A 22,897-nucleotide genomic window follows, 5' to 3' on the forward strand; every position below is an offset into this window, starting at 1 on the left:
CACCAAAAAGCCTGGCATCAAAAGCAGACCATGCCCCTGGTTTCAAAATGTGCAGTGTGACTTTACTAGCGTGCAGGAACGCTTCTGGTAATCACAAGCTGCCTTTAATGCTAATCCGCAACTCTGCTAGGCCCAGAGCTTCTAAAAACTGCAACATGAAGTCCCTGCCCGTGTATTTTGCAACCAGAAAAAAGCACGGATCGATGGTAAGCTGTTCAAAGAATGGTTTCACAGCCAGTTTGTTCCCTCTAAAAATCATTTGTCTCCCCGTGCAATCCTTTTGACTGATAACGCGCCGTCTCACCCCAGAACTGAGGAATTATGTGACGGAGAAATTGTGGCGTAGTTTTTGCAGCTAACTGTTACACCACTTCTACAGCCGATGGACCAGGGCGTGCTCCAAACATTAAAACTGATTTACAGAAAACAATTTTTAAGAATGCTGATCCAAGATGACAGCATTCCTTTAGTGGACGAAATAAAAAAGACCTATGTGAAAGATGTGGTTTATTGGGCCGCTGAGGCATGGCACAATACAGGGTGATTCTAAAAGAATACCACAACTTTAAAAATGTGTATTTAATGAAAGAAACATAATATAACCTTCTGTTATACATTATTACAAAGAGTATTTAAAAAGGTTTTTTTTTTACTCAAAAACAAGTTCAGAGATGTTCAATATGGCCCCCTCCAGACACCCGAGCAATATCAACCCGATACTCCAACTCGTTCCACACACTCTGTAGCATATCAGGCGTAACAGTTTGGATAGCTGCTGTTATTTCTCGTTTCAAATCATCAATGGTGGCTGGGAGAGGTGGCCGAACCACCATATCCTTAACATACCCCCATAACAAAAAATCGCAGGGAGTAAGATCAGGGCTTCTTGGAGGCCAGTGATGAAGTGCTCTGTCACGGGCTGCCTGGCGGCCGATCCATCGCCTCGGGTAGTTGACGTTCAGGTAGTTACGGACAGATAAGTGCCAATGTGGTGGCGCTCCATCCTGCTGAAATATGAATTGTTGTGCTTCTTGTTCGAGCTGAGGGAACAGCCAATTCTCTAACATCTCCAGATACTGTAGTCCAGTTACAGTAGCACCTTCGAAGAAAAAGGGACCAAAAACTTTATTGGCTGAAATGGCACAGAAAACGTTCACCTTAGGCGAGTCACATTCATACTGAGGTGTTTCCCGCGGATTCTCAGTGCCCCGTATACAGACATTGTGACGGTTGACATTCCCGTTAGTGTGGAAAGTTGCTTCATCATTAAACACAAGCTTTGAAACGAAAGATTCATCTGTTTCCATTTGAGCAAGGATAAAATCACAGAAATCGATTCTTTTAATCTTATCAGCTGCAGACAGTGCTTGAACCAATTTCAGACGATAAGGTTTCATAACTAACCTTTTTCGTAGGACTCTCCGTACAGTCGATTGTGGAATTTGCAGCTCTCTGCTAGCTCTGCGAGTCGATTTTCCTGGGCTGTGAACAAATGCTTGCTGGATGCGTGCTACATTTTCGTCACTCGTTCTCGGCCGTCCAGAACTTTTCCCTTTGCACAAACACCCATTCTCTGTAAACTGTTTATACCAACGTTTAATACACCACCTATCAGGAGGTTTAACACCATACTTCGTTCGAAATGCACGCTGAACAACTGTCGTCGATTCACTTCTGCCGTACTCAATAACACAAAAAGCTTTCTGTTGAGCGGTCGCCATCTTAGCATCAACTGACGCTGACGCCTAGTCAACAGCGCCTCAAGCGAACAAATGTACAACTAAATGAAACTTTATAGCTCCCTCAATTCGCCGACAGATAGTGCTTAGCTCTGCCTTTTGTCGTTGCAGAGTTTTAAATTCCTAAAGCTGTGGTATTCTTTTTGAATCACCCTGTATTTCAGAAAATACTCTGAGAAAATCGCGGAGAAAACTGTGGACATCTCATCAATGTCAGGACAACCTCGTTGAAAATGAAGAGGAAAATCTAGTACAAATGATACAGACAATCCCTGGATGCGAAGAAGCTAGTGAAGGACATGCAGATGAGTGGATGGCAGTGGATGGGGCACGTGTGGAGGACCTTAAGCCGTCGGCACACGGACCGTGCATCCGAACGTTGAGCGTTGGGCGTGCCGAGTTACTGACGTCACAGCATGGAATAGCACGTTCGGGAGTCTTTCCGAACGAGCAGAGCAATATCTGGCATGTCAGATATTCTGAGCGTGCGTCTGAGCGTTGACCAATGAGATGGCACAACGCCACCTACGTCACACGCACGCCGTCTCCCTTCAGTGCACAGTTGTGAGGCGCCATATTGGCATTCAAGCCTATATGTATATATGCAGTTTCTGAGCACCAGCAAATTGAGAATCACTGGAAAACTGTGTGATTCGTTCCAATAAAATAATGAGAAACATCGTATTCGTGGCAAAAGAATTATTGTAACTTGCGTATTATGAGAGTAGTCTATTTGAAGGCAGCGACACACTGAAAATCCACCCAAAGCGCATTGTTCTTGGTAAAATTTGTTAAATTAAATTTCAATTAGTAACATATCTACGAATAAGGTTTCTAGCAAAGGGTAACATAGGAGTGTTATTGGTTTAGCATCAGGGGACGTCCGCCACAAACAATTACAACGAAGTATAACGAACAAAATGAGATTAAAAAAAAATTGATATAGTATTTTAGCCGGCACGGTAGCTCAACGCGATCGATCAACAACGAACTTAAATGGATGTCTTACGACGTCCGCCCCGAGCAGATGGAACGAACTAAAGCGAACAAAATGATATATTAAAAAAAAAAGGCGTAATGGATAGTGTCACTGTCCTGAATTGAGTTGTCCGTTGGGGCGGTGGTTCGCATCTTGACACACCCAAATTTTTTTTCGTAACATTCCCGTTTTTATTAGGTTCTGATACTTTACTTTTAGTTTAGTTAGTTTGATATTATGTAAATATAAGTTCACCTTTTTTTGAGGGGTGACTTTGTTCGATGTGCTTAATCTACAGGACAGCTTGCGCTACTTGTATAAAGATATTTTGCTCATTTTTCTTTTAGGGTTCGTAAGAAGGGTGTAAGACAAGGCTGTAGCCTTTCGCCCCTACTCTTCAATCTGTACATCGAGGAAGCAATGATGGAAATAAAAGAAAGGAGTGGAATTAAAATACAAGGTGAAAGGATATCAATGATACAATTCGCTGATGACATTGCTATCCTGAGTGAAAGTGAAGAAGAATTAAATGATCTGCTGAACGGAATAAACAGTCTAATGAGTACACAGTATGGTTTGAGAGTAAATCGGAGAAAGACGAAGGTAATGAGAAGTAGTAGAAATGAGAACAGCGAGAAACTTAACATCAGGAATGATGGTCACGAAGTCAATGAAGTTAAGGAATTCTGTTGCCTAGGCAGTAAAATAACCAATGACGGACGGAGCACGGAGGACATCAAAAGCAGACTCGCTATGGCAAAAAAGGCATTTCTGGCCAAGAGAAGTCTACTAATGTCAAATACCGGCCTTAATTTGAGGAAGAAATTTCTGAGGATGTACGTCTGGAGTACAGCATTGTATGGTAGTGAAACATGGACTGTGGGAAACCTGGAAGAGAAGAAAATCGAAGCATTTGAGATGTGGAGCTATAGACGAATGTTGAAAATTAGGTGCACTGATAAGGTAAGGAATGAGGAGGTTCTACGCAGAATCGGAGAGGAAAGGAATATGTGGAAAACACTGATAAGGAGAAGGGACAGGATGATAGGACATCTGCTAAGACATGACGGAATGACTTCCATGGTACTAGAGGGAGCTGTAGAGGGCAAAAACTGTAGAGGAAGACAGAGATTGGAATACATCAAGCAAATAATTGAGGACGTAGGTTGCAAGTGCTACTCTGAGATGAAGAGGTTAGCACAGGAAAGGAATTCGTGGCGGGCCGCATCAAACCAGTCAGTAGACTGATGACAAAAAAAAAAAAAAAAAAAAAAAAAAAAAAAAAAAAAAATTCACATGTTTCAAAGATTCTGCTACTGGGTAGGAACAGTGATCAAGTTAGACTGACCTTGGGGTTTTACTAAAATGTGGGAATGATGAAATAATGTTTATCTTATGCGGAGAAGTATTCCAAATTTGTACCGCACTGTTTGTAACGGAACGTTTACAAGCCTGTGTCCTTATAGATTGGAAATGGTGCTTTCCATTTCGTGGACAAGGGAGGAAATGTGCATTTTAATAGAGCTAACGTGGGAATTTTACGAGCGCCCGTTTAGTAAACAGTGTGATTTACGAATTAGAAACATCCCGCAACTACCGCTGGAGTGCATTGCGATCGCGTATACCACGCTGGGGCCCACGTACCGTATGCACAAGTCGCATCGTTCCTGAGCGTTCAGCAGCACGTTGAACTCGGCACGCTCGACTTTCGACAGCACGGTCCGTGTGCCGACGGCTTTACTGACGCTGATTTAGTTGCTGATGTGACTCGAGACCAGGAAGAAGTGGACTGCTGTGACGGAAGTGCCAATGAGCCTGAAAGCGACAAAGGAGAGCTGGTGCCACACAGTCACGCAGCAGAAGCCGTTGACCTGAGGCGATGGCGAAACTATGTGTCATCTAACAGACTGTCTTCATTACGCCAAAAAACAATGACTGGGTTTTTGTCATCTAAAAGGTAGGGATAAAATGTCCGCTGTATGTTAGTAAGTTTCACAGCTTTTCTTTCATTGTTATGAATTGTTTAAACCCAACGTTTTCTTGCCAGTTTTTCTAATACATGTTTACTGTACTGTGTAAATTAAAATAGTGTGTGTGCGTGTGCAGCAGTTTACCGCACTGTTTTCCGTATTTAGATTAACATTTTTCATGTATGGATTAACCGAACGTTCGGATTACTGGGGTTCGGATTAGCGGGACTCTGCTGTACTGGCGTCCGATCTAATTTTAATACAGTATACGAGGTGTGGCTGAAAAAAAAACCGGACTAGTACTGGTGAAACAATAAAACGAATGCAATAAGGCTAAATGTCGCGTGGCCTGTCACGTGACTCTCGCTCCGCCTACTGCTCGAGTTTCATCTGCCTCCTGCACTCAGTCTGCCCGTGGCGTCTGTTTTAAGTAGTTGACGTTTTGTCTGTGCGTCGGAAAATGTTGAGTGTACAGAAAGAACAGCGTGTTAACATCAAATTTTGTTTCAAACTAGGAAAATCTGCAAGTGAAACGTTTGTAATGTTGGTTGGTTGGTTGTTGTGGGGAAGGAGACCAGACAGCGAGGTCATCGGTCTCATCGGATTAGGGAAGGATGGGGAAGGAAGTCGGCCGTGCCCTTTGAAAGGAACCATCCCGGCATTTACCTGGAGCGATTTAGGGAAATCACGGAAAACCTAAATCAGGATGGCCGGACGCGGGATTGAACCGTCGTCCTCCCGAATGCGAGTCCAGTGTCTAACCACTGCGCCACCTCGCCCGGTCGTTTGTAATGTTACAACAAGTGTACGGCGATGATTGTTTATCGCGAACACAAGTGTTTGAGTGGTTTAAACGATTTAAAGATGGCCGCGAAGACACCAGTGATGACACTCGCACTGGCAGACCATTGTCAGCAAAAACTGATGCAAACATTGAAAAAATCGGTAAACTTGTTCGACAAGATCGCCGTTTAACAATCAGAGCAGTGTCTGAGTTAACAGGAGTTGACAAGGAAAGTGTCGAACAAGTTTACCGATTTTTTCAATGTTTGCATCAGTTTTTGCTGACAATGGTCTGCCAGTGCGAGTGTCATCACTGGTGTCTTCGCGGCCATCTTTTAAATCGTTTAAACCACTCAAACACTTGTGTTCGCGATAAACAATCATCGCCGTACACTTGTTGTAACATTACAAACGTTTCACTTGCATATTTTCCTAGTTTGAAACAAAATTTGATGTTAACACGCTGTTCTTTCTGTACACTCAACATTTTCCGACGCACAGACAAAACGTCAACTACTTAAAACAGACGCCACGGGCAGACTGAGTGCAGGAGGCAGATGAAACTCGAGCAGTAGGCGGAGCGAGAGTCACGTGACAGGCCACGCGACTTTCAGCCTTATTGCATTCGTTTTATTGTTTCACCAGTACTAGTCCGGTTTTTTCCTAGCCACACCTCGTATAGTGAGTGAATTAGCATATCTGAGGAGTGTGCTGTCATCTAGCAGGATTTATGCCGAGTGAATGGGGATAAAAGTCTGCCGCAGTGTGCTACCATCTGGTGGCACTGACGTGAACTTCTAGTTGAGTGGCAAGGGCTAGCTGTGCACATCGTGAACCGTGCACGTTCTTTATCAAAACCCTATGTATTGGACCTGTAAGACAATTACACCATGCAGGTTGCGCATGCGCACCTTAAAACACGCACAATTGAAGGTGTGCCCGCCACCCTCCTGCCAAGGTTCACGGAGTCTTCGAGCAGCAGTAACGCGGTAGATTTAAGTGCCGTATCTTTCAGATTGCAGCATTTATGTTATGTTTAATAGCATTCGAAGAAAAATAACCAATGAATCTGCAAGGTGTCGAAAGATAGGGTGTTCATGTGCTCTTGTGATCTTACACATTAGCCGCCACTGTCTAGTTGGTGTGACGAATGGCTGCTTGATTTAAATTTAGGAAAACTAAGTTAATAAAGATGAGTAGAAAAAACAATTTTCTGATGTTCGAACATAGTACTGGTGGTGTGCTGTCTGAGACAGTCACGATGATTAAATTTCTAAGCGTAACAATCTAAGGAGAGCATGTGTAGAACAATAAGTGTGACCAATTCCTGAGTACTGCTTGAGTGTTTGCGATCCTCACTGATTAAAAGGAAAACATAGAAGCAATTCATAGCAGTGCTGATTGCTTTGAGGCGTGAAAGTCTGCTTCAACTGCCTCTAAGCACTATGGGACTTAACATCTGAGGTCATCAGTCCCCTAGACTTACAACTACTTCAACCTAACTAACCTAAGGACATCACACACATCCATGTCCGAAGCAGGATTCGAACCTGCGACTGTAGCAGCAGCGCGGTTCCGGACTGAAGCGCCTAGAACCGCTCGGCCAGAGAGGCCGGCTCCTGAAGGTCTGACCAACACTCTTTTATTATAGGGATGCGTTGCGAACTCAAATGGGAATCCCTGGAGACAAAACACCGTTCTCTTCATGACACACTATTGAGGATATTTAGCGACTAGGTGTTTGAAGCTGACTGCAGAACGATTCTATTGCCAACAACGAATATTTAGCGTAAGGATGCCGCAGGTAAAAGAAATTAGAGCTTGTACGGAGATATATACATCGCTCATTTTGCGAGTGGAACAGGTAAGGAAATAACTCGTAGTGGCACAAGTTGTTCTCCATCATGCACTATACAGTGCTTGATGGAGATGTACATGTAGGTGTTCTAAACCAACAATGACCAGGAGAGCAATGTGTTGACACCACACCCCTCCGTATGGGATCCAAATGACACTATTATTGGATGGTTGACATGGGCTGTCGGCCGTTCCCAGTTGACCCGTCTATGACCAAAACTGCAGTGCTAACAGTGGAGGACTGAGACAATTGCAATCAGCTAGGTTACAACATACACTCCTGGAAATGGAAAAAAGAACACATTGACACCGGTGTGTCAGACCCACCATACTTGCTCCGGACACTGCGAGAGGGCTGTACAAGCAATGATCACACGCACGGCACAGCGGACACACCAGGAACCGCGGTGTTGGCCGTCGAATGGCGCTAGCTGCGCAGCATTTGTGCACCGCCGCCGTCAGTGTCAGCCAGTTTGCCGTGGCATACGGAGCTCCATCGCAGTCTTTAACACTGGTAGCATGCCGCGACAGCGTGGACGTGAACCGTATGTGCAGTTGACGGACTTTGAGCGAGGGCGTATAGTGGGCATGCGGGAGGCCGGGTGGACGTACCGCCGAATTGCTCAACACGTGGGGCGTGAGGTCTCCACAGTACATCGATGTTGTCGCCAGTGGTCGGCGGAAGGTGCACGTGCCCGTCGACCTGGGACCGGACCGCAGCGACGCACGGATGCACGCCAAGACCGTAGGATCCTACGCAGTGCCGTAGGGGACCGCACCGCCACTTCCCAGCAAATTAGGGACACTGTTGCTCCTGGGGTATCGGCGAGGACCATTCGCAACCGTCTCCATGAAGCTGGGCTACGGTCCCGCACACCGTTAGGCCGTCTTCCGCTCACGCCCCAACATCGTGCAGCCCGCCTCCAGTAGTGTCGCGACAGGCGTGAATGGAGGGACGAATGGAGACGTGTCGTCTTCAGCGATGAGAGTCGCTTCTGCCTTGGTGCCAATGATGGTCGTATGCGTGTTTGGCGCCGTGCAGGTAAGCGCCACAATCAGGACTGCATACGACCGAGGCACACAGGGCCAACACCCGGCATCATGGTGTGGGGAGCGATCTCCTACACTGGCCGTACACCACTGGTGATCGTCGAGGGGACACTGAATAGTGCACGGTACATCCAAACCGTCATCGAACCCATCGTTCTACCATTCCTAGACCGGCAAGGGAACTTGCTGTTCCAACAGGACAATGCACGTCCGCATGTATCCCGTGCCACCCAACGTGCTCTAGAAGGTGTAAGTCAACTACCCTGGCCAGCAAGATCTCCGGATCTGTCCCCCATTGAGCATGTTTGGGACTGGATGAAGCGTCGTCTCACGCGGTCTGCACGTCCAGCACGAACGCTGGTCCAACTGAGGCGCCAGGTGGAAATGGCATGGCAAGCCGTTCCACAGGACTACATCCAGCATCTCTACGATCGTCTCCATGGGAGAATAGCAGCCTGCATTGCTGCGAAAGGTGGATATACACTGTACTAGTGCCGACATTGAGCATGCTCTGTTGCCTGTGTCTATGTGCCTGTGGTTCTGTCAGTGTGATCATGTGATGTATCTGACCCTAGGAATGTGTCAATAAAGTTTCCCCTTCCTGGGACAATGAATTCACGGTGTTCTTATTTCAATTTCCAGGAGTGTATTTACAAAATAAGAGGTGATAATTTCCCTTCCACAGATTCTAAGTGAAAAGTGCTCCTGGATGTACGATAACTCAAAAGTCTTACACATAGTTTCATTCAAGAGGTAATAACAAACTTCTCACTAAACATGTAAATATAAAGTACACTGAGATGTATACGGTGAATCTTAGGATTTGTCGTGCGGTCTAGGGCGCCTTGCTATGGTTCACATGGCTCCCACCGTCAGATGTTTGAGTCCTCCCTCGGACATGGGTGTGTGTGTTGTCCTTGGCGTAAGTTAGATTAAGTAGTGTGTAAGCCTACGGACCGATGACCTCAGCAGTTTGGTCCCATAGGAACTTACCACAAAAAATCTTAGAATATGAACAGTCTAATGAGGACACACTGTGCTTTGATAGTAAACCAAATAAAGATGAAAGTAATGCGCGGTAGCAAGAATGAGATCAGTAATAAAATTAATATAAAAAAAATGGTTCAAATGGCTCTGAGCACTATGGGACGTAACATCTGAGATCATCAGTCCCCTAGATTTAAACGTAACTAACCTAAGGACATCACACACATCGATGCCCGAGGCAGGATTCGAACCTACGACCGTAGCAGCAAAGCGGTTCCGGACTGAAGCGCCTAGAACCGCTCGGCCAGAGCGGCCGGCTCCTGAAGGTCTGACCAACACTCTTTTATTATAGGGATGCGTTGCGAACTCAAATGGGAATCCCTGGAGACAAAACACCGTTCTCTTCATGACACACTATTGAGGATATTTAGCGACTAGGTGTTTGAAGCTGACTGCAGAACTATTGCCAAGAACGAATATTTCGCGTAAGGATGCCGCAGGTAAAAGAAATTAAAGCTTGTACGAAAATATATACATCGCTCATTTTGCGAGTGGAACAGGTAAGGAAATAACTCGTAGTGGCACAAGTTGTTCTCCATCATGCACTATACAGTGCTTGATGGAGATGTACATGTAGGTGTTCTAAACCAACAATGACCAGGAGAGCAATGTGTTGACACCACACCCCTCCGTATGGGATCCAAATGACACTATTATTGGATGGTTGACATGGCTGTCGGCCGTTCCCAGTTGACCCGTCTATGACCACAACTGCAGTGCTAACAGTGGAGGACTGAGACAATTACAATCAGCTAGGTTACAACATATTTACAAAATAGGGGGTGATAATTTCCCTTCCACAGATTCTAAGTGAAAAGTGCTCCTGGATGTACGATAACTCAAAAGTCTTACACATAATTTCATTAAAGAGGTAATAACAAACTTCTCACTAAACATGTAAATATAAAGTACACTGAGATGTATACGGTGAATCTTAGGATTTGCCGTGCGGTCTAGGGCGACTTGCTATGGTTCGCATGGCTCCCACCGTCAGATGTTTTAGTCCTCCCTCGGACATGGGTGTGTGTGTTGTCCTTGGCGTAAGTTAGATTAAGTAGTGTGTAAGCCTACGGACCGATGACCTCAGCAGTTTGGTCCCATAGGAACTCACCACAAAAAATCTTAGAATATGAACAGTCTAATGAGGACACACTGTGCTTTGATAGTAAACCAAATAAAGATGAAAGTAATGCGCGGTAGCAAGAATGAGATCAGTAATAAAATTAATATAAAAAAAGGTTCAAATGGCTCTGAGCACTATGGGACGTAACATCTGAGATCATCAGTCCCCTAGATTTAAACGTAACTAACCTAAGGACATCACACACATCGATGCCCGAGGCAGGATTCGAACCTACGACCGTAGCAGCAAAGCGGTTCCGGACTGAAGCGCCTAGAACCGCTCGGCCACAACGGCCGGCATTAAAATCAAAATTTGAGACAACGTAGTAGAAGTTTTAGAGGAATTCTGCTACTTCGAAAGCAAAATAATGTGTGACGGATGAAGCAAGGAAGACGTTAAAAGACGATTATCACAGGCCAACAGGGGATTCTGTCGATTATTATTAAAGTCGATTATTGTCAAACACATACCTTAATCTGAGGAAGAAATTTCTGAGAAAGTACGTTTGGAACACAGCATTGTATGGTAGTGAAACGTAGGTTGTGGGAAAATCGGAAAAGAAGAGAATCGACGCATTTGAGATCTGGTGCAACAGAAGAATGTTGAAAATTGTGTGGACCGATTAAGGTAAGGAATGAGGAGGTTCTCCAGAGAATTGACGAGAAAGAAGGGACACGAGGACAGGATATCTGTTAAGACAACAGGGAGTAACTTTCATGGTACTACAGGGAGCTGTAGAGGGTAAAAAGTGCAGAGGAAGACAGAGATTGGAATACATCCAACAAATAATTGAGGGTGCGGGTTGCAAGTGCTACGCCCGCATCTCGTGGTCGTGCGGTAGCGTTCTCGCTTCCCACGCCCGGGTTCCCGGGTTCGATTCCCGGCGGGGTCAGGGATTTTCTCTGCCTCGTGATGGCTGGGTGTTGTGTGCTCTCCTTAAGTTAGTTAGGTTTAAGTAGTTCTAAGTTCTAGGGGACTGATGACCATAGATGTTAAGTCCCATAGTGCTCAGAGCCATTTGAACCATTTTTGCAAGTGCTACTATGAGATAAAGGGGTTAGTGTAAGAGAGGAATTAGCTGTGACCCACATCACACCACTCAAATGAGTGATGAAACTAAGAAAGGGTGTTGTAGCAACACGTCATCAAACGATAAATCAGTTTGCAACTTTTTTCTATACAGACTTATTTTCATGAGCCTACGTAGGAGGATCTGTGGCCAGCCTGTTTGACATGTTTACGCAGTGTGGCAGCAGTGCAGGACGCACTCACCTTAGCAAGTAGGTCTCCCAACCTCTCGGAGCCCCATATCCTCACGACATCGGCCACCCTCCCGGGAGGGTTGGCGGAGGGCAGGGAGGCGCCGCTGCTGTCGTCCTCTGCAGAGAAGACGAGGCGCGCCTCCAGACGCAGGTCTGGGTCCGCCGCCAGCTCCTCTGCCAGAGACATGGCGCGCAGACGTTATCTCTGACCAGAGAGTGTACTAATGCTGCAAGCTCCCTGTTGAGAAAAACGATACCATCACATTAACACGTGCCGATATGTACCGGGTGATCAAAAAGTCAGTATAAATTTGAAAACTGAATAAATCACGGAATAATGTAGGCAGAGAGGTACAAATTGACACACATGCTTGGAATGACATGGGGATTTATTAGAACCAAAAGAATACAAACGTTCAAACAATGTCCGACAGATGGCGCTTCATCTGATCAGAATAGCAATGATTACCATAACAGAGTAAGACAAAGCAAACATGATGTTCTTTACAGGTAATCCTCAATATGTCCACCAGCATTCCTCAACAATAGCTGTAGTCGAGGAATAATGTTGTAAACAGCACTGTAAAGCATGTCCGGAGTTATGGTCGTCGGATGTTGTCTTTCAGCATCCCTAGAGATGTCGGTCGATGACGATACACTTGCGACTTCAGGTAACCCCAAAGCTAATAATCGCACGGACTGAGGTCTGGGGACCTGGGAGGCCAAGCATGACGAAAGTGACAGCTGAGCACACGATCATCACCAAACGACGAGCACAAGAGATCTTTCACGCGTCTAGCAATATGGGGTGGAGCGCCATCCTGCATAAACATCGTACGTTCCAGCAGGTGTTTATCAGCCAGGCTGGGGATGATGCGATTCTGTAACATATCGGCGTACCTCTTACTCGTCACGGTAGCAGTTACAATCACGCATTTCCTCGAAGAAAAAAGGCCCGATAACGGTAGATGTGGTAAATCCAACCCATACCGTGACTTTCTGGTCGTGCAATGGAGTTTTCACGACAGTTCTAGGATTTTCTGTATCCCAAATTCTGCAGTTGTGGGCGTTGACAGACCCTCGGATCGTGAAATGATCTTCGTCGGTCCACAACACGTTACTCAACCAATCCTCATCTTCCGCCATCTTTTGAAACGCCCACACCGCAAATGCCCTCCGCTTCACTAAATCGCCAGGTAACAGTTCACGATGCCGATGGATTTTGTACGGATAACATCGGAGGGTACGCCTCAGTGCCAACCAAACAGTAGTGTATGGAATGCAGGTGCGAAGTGCGACTGCACGAGCGCTGACTTCCCGTGCATAGACGAACCCGCTACAAATGGTCTATCGCCTAAACAACCCGTGGCTTCGAACTTCGAAATCATTCTCGCCACAGTTGCATTTGTCAACGGACCTTTACCCGTTTTAATCTCCTTCCTATGGCGATAGGATCGTAACGCTGAAGTAGCACATTTCCCATTCTGATAATACAGCTTCGCTAAAAGTGCCATTTCAGGTAACGTCAACATGTTGCGACTGCTGGCGCATCTGATTCTGTCTCTCATTACAGCGCCTTTTATGCACGATTGTAATGCGCAGTCACTGACGTTTTGCTATCCCGCGTCATCTGTCGGACATTTTGTTTTGGTTCTAATAAAACCCCATGTTATTCCAAGCATGTGTGTCAATTTTTACCTCTCTATCTACAGTATTCCGTGGTTTAATAAGTTTTCAAATTTATACTGACTTCTTGATCATCCGGTACTTAGGGGTGGACAAAAATGTGGAAACACCACAAACACAACACATTACTATTATTATGAATAGCCAGCTACACTGCTATGTAAATTGTTTATATTTTATCCAACTCACGATGAGCCCATTTCGGCAAATTGCCATCGTCAGCTGCTGTGTAAATACATAATTAAGCGATGATCTTAATATGATTTGAAAACCTATAATATATCATAGGGTGTTTTGTCTTACATGTAACAACGTTGCTGTCATGTCCTGTCTGTTTTAGAATTATTACATTCTCCCAGTTGTACACTAGAGTTGGATGTCGGATATTACTTGTTTTCCATTTATGCTATTTTTCTGGCCACTTGAATGGCAGTGGGTCAGGGATATTACATGTTTCCATAGTTACCATTATAAATAAGTGAAGTGTGAAATTCGGTTGTTTATTATTATTTTTATGAAGTATATATCTTATCTAAGAAACATCTCGAACAAAATCAACAAACTATTCAACAAAACTGACATCGAATTTGTATTTCAAAACACACCCAGCATCAAACACAAAATTCACAAAGGCAGCTCGAAAATCCCCATACACAACAATCCCGGCGTTTACAAAATTTCGTGTAACACACTGCACAAATTCCACACAGGGCAAACTGGAAGAAACTTCAAACTTAGATATAAAGAGCACATCAGAGAAAGTGAAAACAACCCATCCACATTTTTTCAACATTTACAAACAGAGAAACATGTTGCAAAACCCATAAACGAAGCACTAGAAGTCCTCCATATTACGCAGAAGGGAACATTCATGAACATTCTTGAGGAAAGAGAGATATATTCATATGCATACAGCAACCCAACAAAATTATTGAACGAACAAACTGACCAAAAGCACAAAAAGAAAACTTTATTCACTTTATACATCAGGAAAACGAGTAAAACAATAAAATCAGAGAGTCTAAACAACACATACTCATAGTAACAGCGATAAAAACATGAGCAGTGTAAAACAGAGACAGAACACCAACATAAATCATAGCCAACAATTATTACGAAAAAATTAAAAAACGTAAAATAAAAATCTCAAATAAAACTAAAACAAACTTGAGGCAAAAACATAATCAGAAACAAACCTATATAAAATTAAACAACCGAGTTTCACACGTCAGTTATTTACGCCCATGCACATAAATTAAGGATAATGCTGATACATGGTGAAAAAACGCTCTGGTGCACGGTTTGCGGGTTTAAGTCACCTCGGGGTATGACCAGGCGGTGCATTTGATCTGCGGTCGTCCCACAGTGGCGCTGGCAGCAGTCCACGTACGCAGAGGTGTGTTGGTGAATGTCAGAGTACGGTGCAGCGAGTAAGTGTGCGGACGTCTTCAGACGTGCTAATGGTGACTGTGTGTCGAAAATGGCTCAAAGAACACACATTGATGACGTTTTGAGGGGTAGAATACTAGGGCGACTGGAGGCTGGTCAAATACAGCAGATCGTAGCACGGGCCCTCCGTGTGCAACAAAGTATGATCTCAAGATTATGGTAACCATTCCAGCAGACAGGAAACGTGTCCAGGCGCTACAGTACGGGACGTCCACAGTTTGCAACACCACAAGAAGACCGATATCTCACCATCAGTGCCCACAGACGTCCACAGAGTACTGAAGATAGCCTTGCGTGAGACCTTACCACAGCCACTGGAACAGTTGTCTCCAGACACACAGTCTACAGACGACTGAACAGACACGGTTTATTCGCCCGGAGACCTCCAAGGTGCATTCCACTGACCTCTGGTCACAGGAGAGCCCGTAAAACCTGGTGCCCAGAAGACAGTACACCGTCATTGGAACAGTGGTCCCAGGTTATGTTCACGGACGAGTCCAGGTACAGTCTGAACAGTGATTCTCGCCGGGTTTTCATCTGGAGTGAACCAGGAACCAGGTACCAATCCCTTAATGTCCTTACAAGGGACCTGTACGGAGATCGTGGTTTGATGGGTGGGATTATGATTGGTGTACGTACACCCCTGCATGTCTTTGAAAGAGAAAATGTAACAGATCAGATGTATCGAGACGTCATTTTGCACCAGTATGTCTGCCTTTTCAGGCGCGCAGTGGGTCCCACCTTTCTCCTGATGGATGATAACGCACGGCCCCACCGAGCTGCCATCGTGGAGGAGTACCTTGAAACAGATCAGGCGAATGGAGTGGCCTGCCTGTTCTCCAGACCTAAACCCCATTGAGAACATCTGGGATGCTCTCGATCGACGTATCGCTGCACATCTTCAAACCCCTACGACACTTCAGGAGCTCAGGCAGGCAGTTGTACAACAATGGAAGGCTATACCCCAGCAGCTGCTCGACCATCTGGTCCAGAGTATGCCAACCCGTTGTGCGGCCTGTGTACTTGTGCATGGTGATCCCATATTGATGTCGGGGTACATGCGCAGAGAACAGTGAAAATTTGTAGTACATGTGTTTCAGGACGGTTTTCTCTACTTATCACCTATACCGTGGACTTACAGATATGTCTCGTGTGTAGTGCCACGTTCTGCGGCACCACATTCTGCAATTATCCTTAATTTATGAGCATGAGTGTAATTGCATATACCTTACAACGTTCCCATTTCAGTACTAGTTGCCGATATCATGGTGTCGTGGTCTGCGGTGGCCCGTCATTAGGACTGTTCGTTACACTGTGTGTTCAGACGCACTTATACTCTGCCCTTCTTTGCTTAGAACTGGGTTGCCATCTGAGCTCTCGATATTCATACAAGTGGTTCTCTTCTCTCCAAAGGTCTCTTTAATTTTCCTGAGGGCTGTATCTATCTTACCCCTAGTGAGACAAGCCTCTACATCCTTACATTTGTCCTCTAGCCATCCCTGCTTAGCCATTTTGCACTTTCTGTCGATCTCATTTTTCAGACGTTTGTATTCCTTTTTGCCTGCTTCATTTACTGCATTTTTATATTTTCTCCTTTCATCAATTAAATTCAATATTTCGTCTGTTACCCAAGGATTTCTATTACCCCTCGTCTCTTTACCTACTTGATCCTCTGCTGCCTTCACTACTTCATCCCTCAGAGCTACCCATTCTTCTTCTACTGTATTTCTTTCCCCCATTCCTGTCAATTGTTCCCTTATGCTCTCCCTGAAACTCTCTACAACCTCTGGTTCTTTCAGTTTATCCAGGTCCCATCTCCTTAAATTCCCACCTTTTTGCAATTTCTTCAGTTTCAATCTGCAGTTCATAACCAATAGATTGTGGTCAGAATCCACATCTGCCCCTGGAAATATCTAACAATTTAAAACCTGGTTCCTAAATCTCTGTCTTACCATTATATAATCTATCTGACACCTATTAGTATCTCCAGGATTCTTCCAGGTATAAGGGCGATGTACTTGAGGACAGTATTATGGAAATGGAAGAGGATGTAGATCTCTACCATCTGGTGAGCAACATGTATGAGACAGGTGAAATACCCTCAGACTTCAAGAAGAATATAATAATTCCAATCCCAAAGAAAGCAGGTGTTGACAGATGTGAAAATTACCGAACTATCAGTTTAATAAGTCACAGCTGCAAAATGCTAACGCGAATTCTTTACAGACGAATGGAAAAACTGGTAGAAGCGGACCTCGGGGAAGATCAGTTTGGATTCCGTAGAAATGTTGGAACACGTGAGGCAATACTAACCTTACGACTTATCTTAGATTAAGAAAAGACAAACCTACGTTTCTAGCATTTGTAGACTTAGAGAAAGCTTTTGACAACGTTAACTGGAATACTCTCTTTCAAATTCTGAAGGTGGCAGGGGTAAAATACAGGGAGCGAAAGGCTATTTACAATTTGTACAGAAACCAGATGGCAGTTATAAGAGTCGAGGGGCATGAAAGGGAAGCATTGGTTGGGAAAGGAGAGAGACAGGGTTGTAGCCTCTCCCCGATGTTATTCAATCTGTATATTGAGCAAGCAGTAAAGGAAACAAAAGAAAAATTCGGAGTAGGTATTAAAATTCATGGAGAAGAAGTAAAAACTTTGAGGTTCGCCGATGACATTGTAATTCTGTCAGAGACAGCAAAGGACTTGGAAGAGCTGTTGAACGGAATGGACAGTGTCTTGAAAGGTGGATATAAGATGAACATCAACAAAAGCAAAACGAGGATAATGGAATGTAGTCAAATTAAGTCGGGTGATGCGGAGGGAATTAGATTAGGAAATGAGACACTTAAAGTAGTAAAGGAGTTTTGCTATTTAGGGAGTAAAATAACTGATGATGGTCGAAGTAGAGAGGATATAAAATGTAGACTGGCAATGGCAAGGAAATCTTTTCTGAAGAAGAGAAATTTGTTAACATCGAGTATAGATTTAAGTGTCAGGAAGTCGTTTCTGAAAGTATTTGTATGGAGTGTAGCCATGTATGGAAGTGAAACATGGACGATAACCAGTTTGGACAAGAAGAGAATAGAAGCTTTCGAAATGTGGTGCTACAGAAGAATGCTGAAGATAAGGTGGGTAGATCACGTAACTAATGAGGAGGTATTGAATAGGATTGGGGAGAAGAGAAGTTTGTGGCACAACTTGACTAGAAGAAGGGATCGGTTGGTAGGACATGTTTTGAGGCATCAAGGGATCACATATTTAGCATTGGAGGGCAGCGTGGAGGGTAAAAATCGTAGAGGGAGACCAAGAGATCAATACACTAAGCAGATTCAGAAGGATGTAGGTTGCAGTAGGTACTGGGAGATGAAGAAGCTTGCACAGGATAGAGTAGCATGGAGAGCTGCATCAAACCAGTCTCAGGACTGAAGACCACAACAACAACAACAACATATACTCTGCCCAGTGTCAAAGGCTGATGTTAGTTCCACCACAGTTCGCCTGTCCTGTTTTAACAGTCTGCCCAGGCCACGACGTGCAGCATATGTAATGAGAAGTTGTCGCCCAGCCCCACGACGCCTGGACGTGGTTTCGCAACGTGTTGAAGACACTCACCACAGCACTCCTCGAACACCCGACAAGTCACGCAGTTTCCGAAACGCTCGTGCGGAGCCACCGGTCAACCTCAGATAGAACGCGCTCGTTCCCCATACTACATACGGACAGAAGGCTCACTGATACTACATGCGCCGCGCCTGTGTCTGACTAGCTGGTGCCGCTGCTATCGCCTGGACGGTTTTATATCGATAGTAGGTCAGGGTCATAATGTTCTGACTGATCAGTGTAAATCATGATTTGTAATTTGACTGCCGTGCGGGATTAGTCGAGCGGTCTGAGGCGCTGCAGTCATGGACTGTTCGGCTGGTCCCGGCAGAGGTTCGAGTCCTCCCTCGGGTTTGGGTGTGTGTGTTTGTCCTTAGGATGATTTAGGTTAAGGAGTGTGTAAGCTTAGGGAATGATGACCTTAGCAGTTAAGTCCCATAAGATTTCACACACATTTGAATTATTTTTTTTTTACTTGGAATGTTTGTAATTTACTGGTTGAGCCGGGGTGCCCCTTCTCTGGCACACCAACTCTTTGGCAGGACTATCGATTACCTGGCTGTACGAGGTGCATTCAAGTTCTAAGGCCTCCGATTTTTTTTCTAATTAACTACTGACCCGAAATCGATGAAACTGGCGTTACTTCTCGACGTAATCGCCCTGCAGACGTACACATTTTTCACAATGCTGACGCCATGATTCCATGGCAGCGGCGAAGGCTTCTTTAGGAGTCTGTTTTGACCACTGGAAAATCGCTGAGGCAATAGCAGCACGGCTGGTGAATGTGCGGCCACGGAGAGTGTCTTTCATTGTTGGAAAAAGCCAAAAGTCACTAGGAGCCAGGTCAGGTGAGTAGGGAGCACGAGGGATCACTTCAAAGTTGTTATCACGAAGAAACTGTTGCGTAACGTTAGCTCGATGTGCGGGTGCGTTGTCTCGGTGAAACAGCACATGCGCAGCCCTTCCCGGACGTTTTTGTTGCAGTGCAGGAAGTAATTTGTTCTTCAAAACATTTTCGTAGGATGGACCTGTTACCGTAGTGCCCTTTGGAACGCAATGGGTAAGGATTACGCCCTGGCCTTCCCAGAACGTGGACACCATCATTTTTTCAGCACTGGCGGTTATCCGAAAATTTTTGGTGGCGTTGAATCTGTGTGCTTCCATTGAGCTGACTGGCGCTTTGTTTCTGGATTGAAAAATGGCATCCACGTCTCATCCATTGTCACAACCGACGAAAAGAAAGTCCCATTCGTGCTGTCGTTGCGCGTCAACATTGCTCGGCAACGTGCCACACGGGCAGCCGTGTGGTCGTCCGTCAGCATTCGTGGCACCCACCTGGATGACACTTTTCGCATTTTCAGGTCTTCATGCAGGACTGTGTGCACAGAACCCACAGAAATGCCAACTCTGGAGGTGATCTGTTCGACAGTCATTCGGCGATCCCCCAAAACAATTCTCTCCACTTTCTCGATCGTGTCGTCAGACCGGCTTGTGCGAGCCCGAGGTTGTTTCGGTTTGTTGTCACACGATGTTCTGCCTTCATTAAACTGTCGCACCCACGAACGCACTTTCGACACATCCGTAACTCCGTCACCACGTCTCCTTCAACTGTCGATGAATTTCAATTGATTTCACACAACGCAAATTCAGAAAACGAATGATTGCACGCTGTTCAAGTAAGGAAAACGTCGCCATTTTAAGTATTTAAAACAGTTCTCATTCGCGCCGCTGGCGGTAAAATTCCATCTGCCGTACGGTGCTGCCATCTCTGGGATGTATTGACAACAATGCGCATGTTGCTATCTCTTTCCAGTCCGGAGAAAAAAAAAATCGGAGGCCTTAGAACTTGAATGCACCTTGTACTACGATATCTGCCCCTGTCGTGATCTGGCGGCGGGTATTTGCGATAGCAGAGTTGGTCGTCGGACTGGCTACGAGGCGCTAGGGCGTGCTTGAGGCGACGACGGTGCAAAACACGCGGACTCGGCCAGCTGCGGCGCCGCCGGTGTACTTCGCAGCACAGTCGCGTGTTTGGGGTGGACCTGTCTGATGTCAACTTCGGGCGCTGCTCGTCGCATTGCTTTGGGGCCTGTTTTCTCGGAGAGACCCATCCCTCGAGACCATCTCGAATAACGCTCTCCACGGTACGTGTAAGTGGTTTGGTGCCTTCGTTTCGTCAAACGATTTTCGTTGCAGCGAGTGTACTAGACGATTGGCTGGTTCTAAAGTACGTGTTGTGGGAGTAAGAGCAGCCGGCAGACTGTGTGTGACTGTATGGAGACCAGCAATTACTATTTCCTTTAAAATCTGCTGGTTGGATTACTATTACAAGGCAGAATAACACGAAGGCGTTCGTGTAATTTTCGGTTATTGCTATCAAACGACGTTCCTGGTATATTGCTGTAAAAGAAAAAAATTTGACCCACATCTATTGCAAGCAGTTATTCTGTTATTAGTAAAACTTTTATTTTGTAAAGCTGGTGATTTATACAGGGTGTTTCAAAAATGACCGGTATATTTGCAACGGCAATAAAAACTAAACGAGCAGCGATAGAAATACACCGTTTGTTGCAATATGCTTGGGACAACAGTACATTTTCAGGCGGACAAACTTTCGAAATTACAGTAGTTACAATTTTCAACAACAGATGCCGCTGCAAGTGATGTGAAAGATATAGAAGACAACGCAGTCTGTGGGTGCGCCATTCTGTACGTCGTCTTTCTGCTGTAAGCGTGTGCTGTTCACAACGTGCAAGTGTGCTGTGGACAACATGGTTTATTCCTTAGAACATAGGATTTTTCTGGCGTTGGAATTCCACCGCCTAGAACACAGTGTTGTTGCAACAAGACGAAGTTTTCAACGGAGGTTTAATGTAACCAAAGGACCGAAAAGCGATACAATAAAGGATCTGTTTGAAAAATTTCAACGGACTGGGAACGTGACGGATTAACGTGCCGGAAAGGTAGGGCGACCGCGTACGGCAACCACAGAGGGCAACTCGCAGCTAGTGCAGCAGGTGATCCCACAGCGGCCTCGGGTTTCCGTTCGCCGTGTTGCAGCTGCGGTCCAAATGACGCCAACGTCCACGTATCGTCTCATGCGCCAGAGTTTACACCTCTATCCATACAAAATTCAAACACGGCAGCCGGCAGTAAATTGGTTTTGCAGGAACTCCGGAAGGTGGTGGAGGAGAAGAGTCTAGATGTAGTCTGCATACAGGAGCCATACTCCCTGGCTGGACGGATCCCGTTCACCGCAGCCAATTGGCAACAAATCTATAACGCAGGGGAACCAAGAGCCGCAGTCTTAATCATAAACAAAGCATTGAGAGCCACCGTATTAGCGCAATTTTCGGATGACCACTGCAACGTCGTGGAGCTTCATTCACCTGGTCAACATGTACTTCCAGTATGGAAGGCAAATAGATGAATTCTTGGATAAGCTTGTGCAAATAGCCACGGCGTTGCGAGGACAGAAAATTCTTGTGACTGCGGACATCAATGCAAAATCCCCCCTGTGGTTCAGTGGTACTCAAGATGACAGAGGAGAGAAAGCTGTCGACACCATCATGTCACTACAACTTATGGTCGCTAATAAACAGGGAAACCCTCCCACCTACACCGGAGGGGGGGGGACATGGTACAAACATTGACGTTACCCTGGTAACGCCGAACCTTGCAACAAAAATATCGAATTGGACAGTTTGGGACCAGATTACCACAAGCGATCATAACCTCATAACATTCACCATTGGAGACAGCGAGTGCCACTGGGACACGGGGTGGGAAACGCAGCTCAATTATAACAAAACTGATTGGGACCGGCTGGCTAGGGAGTGTGACATCCCTGCACTACTGGAGGGTGATGTCAATATAGAAGAATACGCCCGAGATCTCACAAGTGCGATAACTAGGGCAGTTAAGGCAGCTGTACCAACCAGGAGGAGGGCTATCGCGGCCGCCCCTTCACCATGGTCACCCGAACTGGGGCAAATGCGCCAAGCAGTACGGAGGGCGAGGAGGTATTACCAGCGGTGTGTCGTCTGGCACGAAAAGCAGCGATGGCTGCAGATATACAGAGAAGCCAAAGAACAGTTCCAACAGGAACTCAAGGCAGTCAGGACGAGGAGCTGGGAGAAATACGTGCAAAGCCAATTGGCTACAGACCCTTGGGGACTACCTTACAAAATAGTAAGGGAAAAAATTAAATCACCTATGGTGCTATCTACCGTCAGGAGTGGGGACCGGATGACGGAGACCTGGCAGGAAACTGCGGGAGTCCTACTCCGTGCCCTATTACCTGACGATAGAGAAGAAGATGATTCTGAAGAACAACAGAGAATAAGAAGAGA

The 22,897-nt window shown here is 45.5% G+C and overlaps 1 protein-coding gene across 1 annotated transcript in view; it reads right to left on the reverse strand.

Annotated features, from left to right (window-relative positions):
• The window catches only part of LOC126212695 (U4/U6 small nuclear ribonucleoprotein Prp31-like), an 85,030-nt gene extending 73,033 nt beyond the window's left edge, over positions 1-11,997 (reverse strand). Inside the window, exon 1 of the mRNA XM_049940110.1 lies at positions 11,821-11,997. Coding sequence (XP_049796067.1) covers positions 11,821-11,997 — 177 coding nt within the window. The remainder of the gene's footprint in view (positions 1-11,820) is intronic.
• Between the last annotated feature and the right edge of the window lie 10,900 nt (positions 11,998-22,897).

This window comes from Schistocerca nitens, chromosome 11 (genome assembly GCF_023898315.1).
Source record: "Schistocerca nitens isolate TAMUIC-IGC-003100 chromosome 11, iqSchNite1.1, whole genome shotgun sequence".
Classification (NCBI taxonomy): domain Eukaryota; kingdom Metazoa; phylum Arthropoda; class Insecta; order Orthoptera; family Acrididae; genus Schistocerca; species Schistocerca nitens.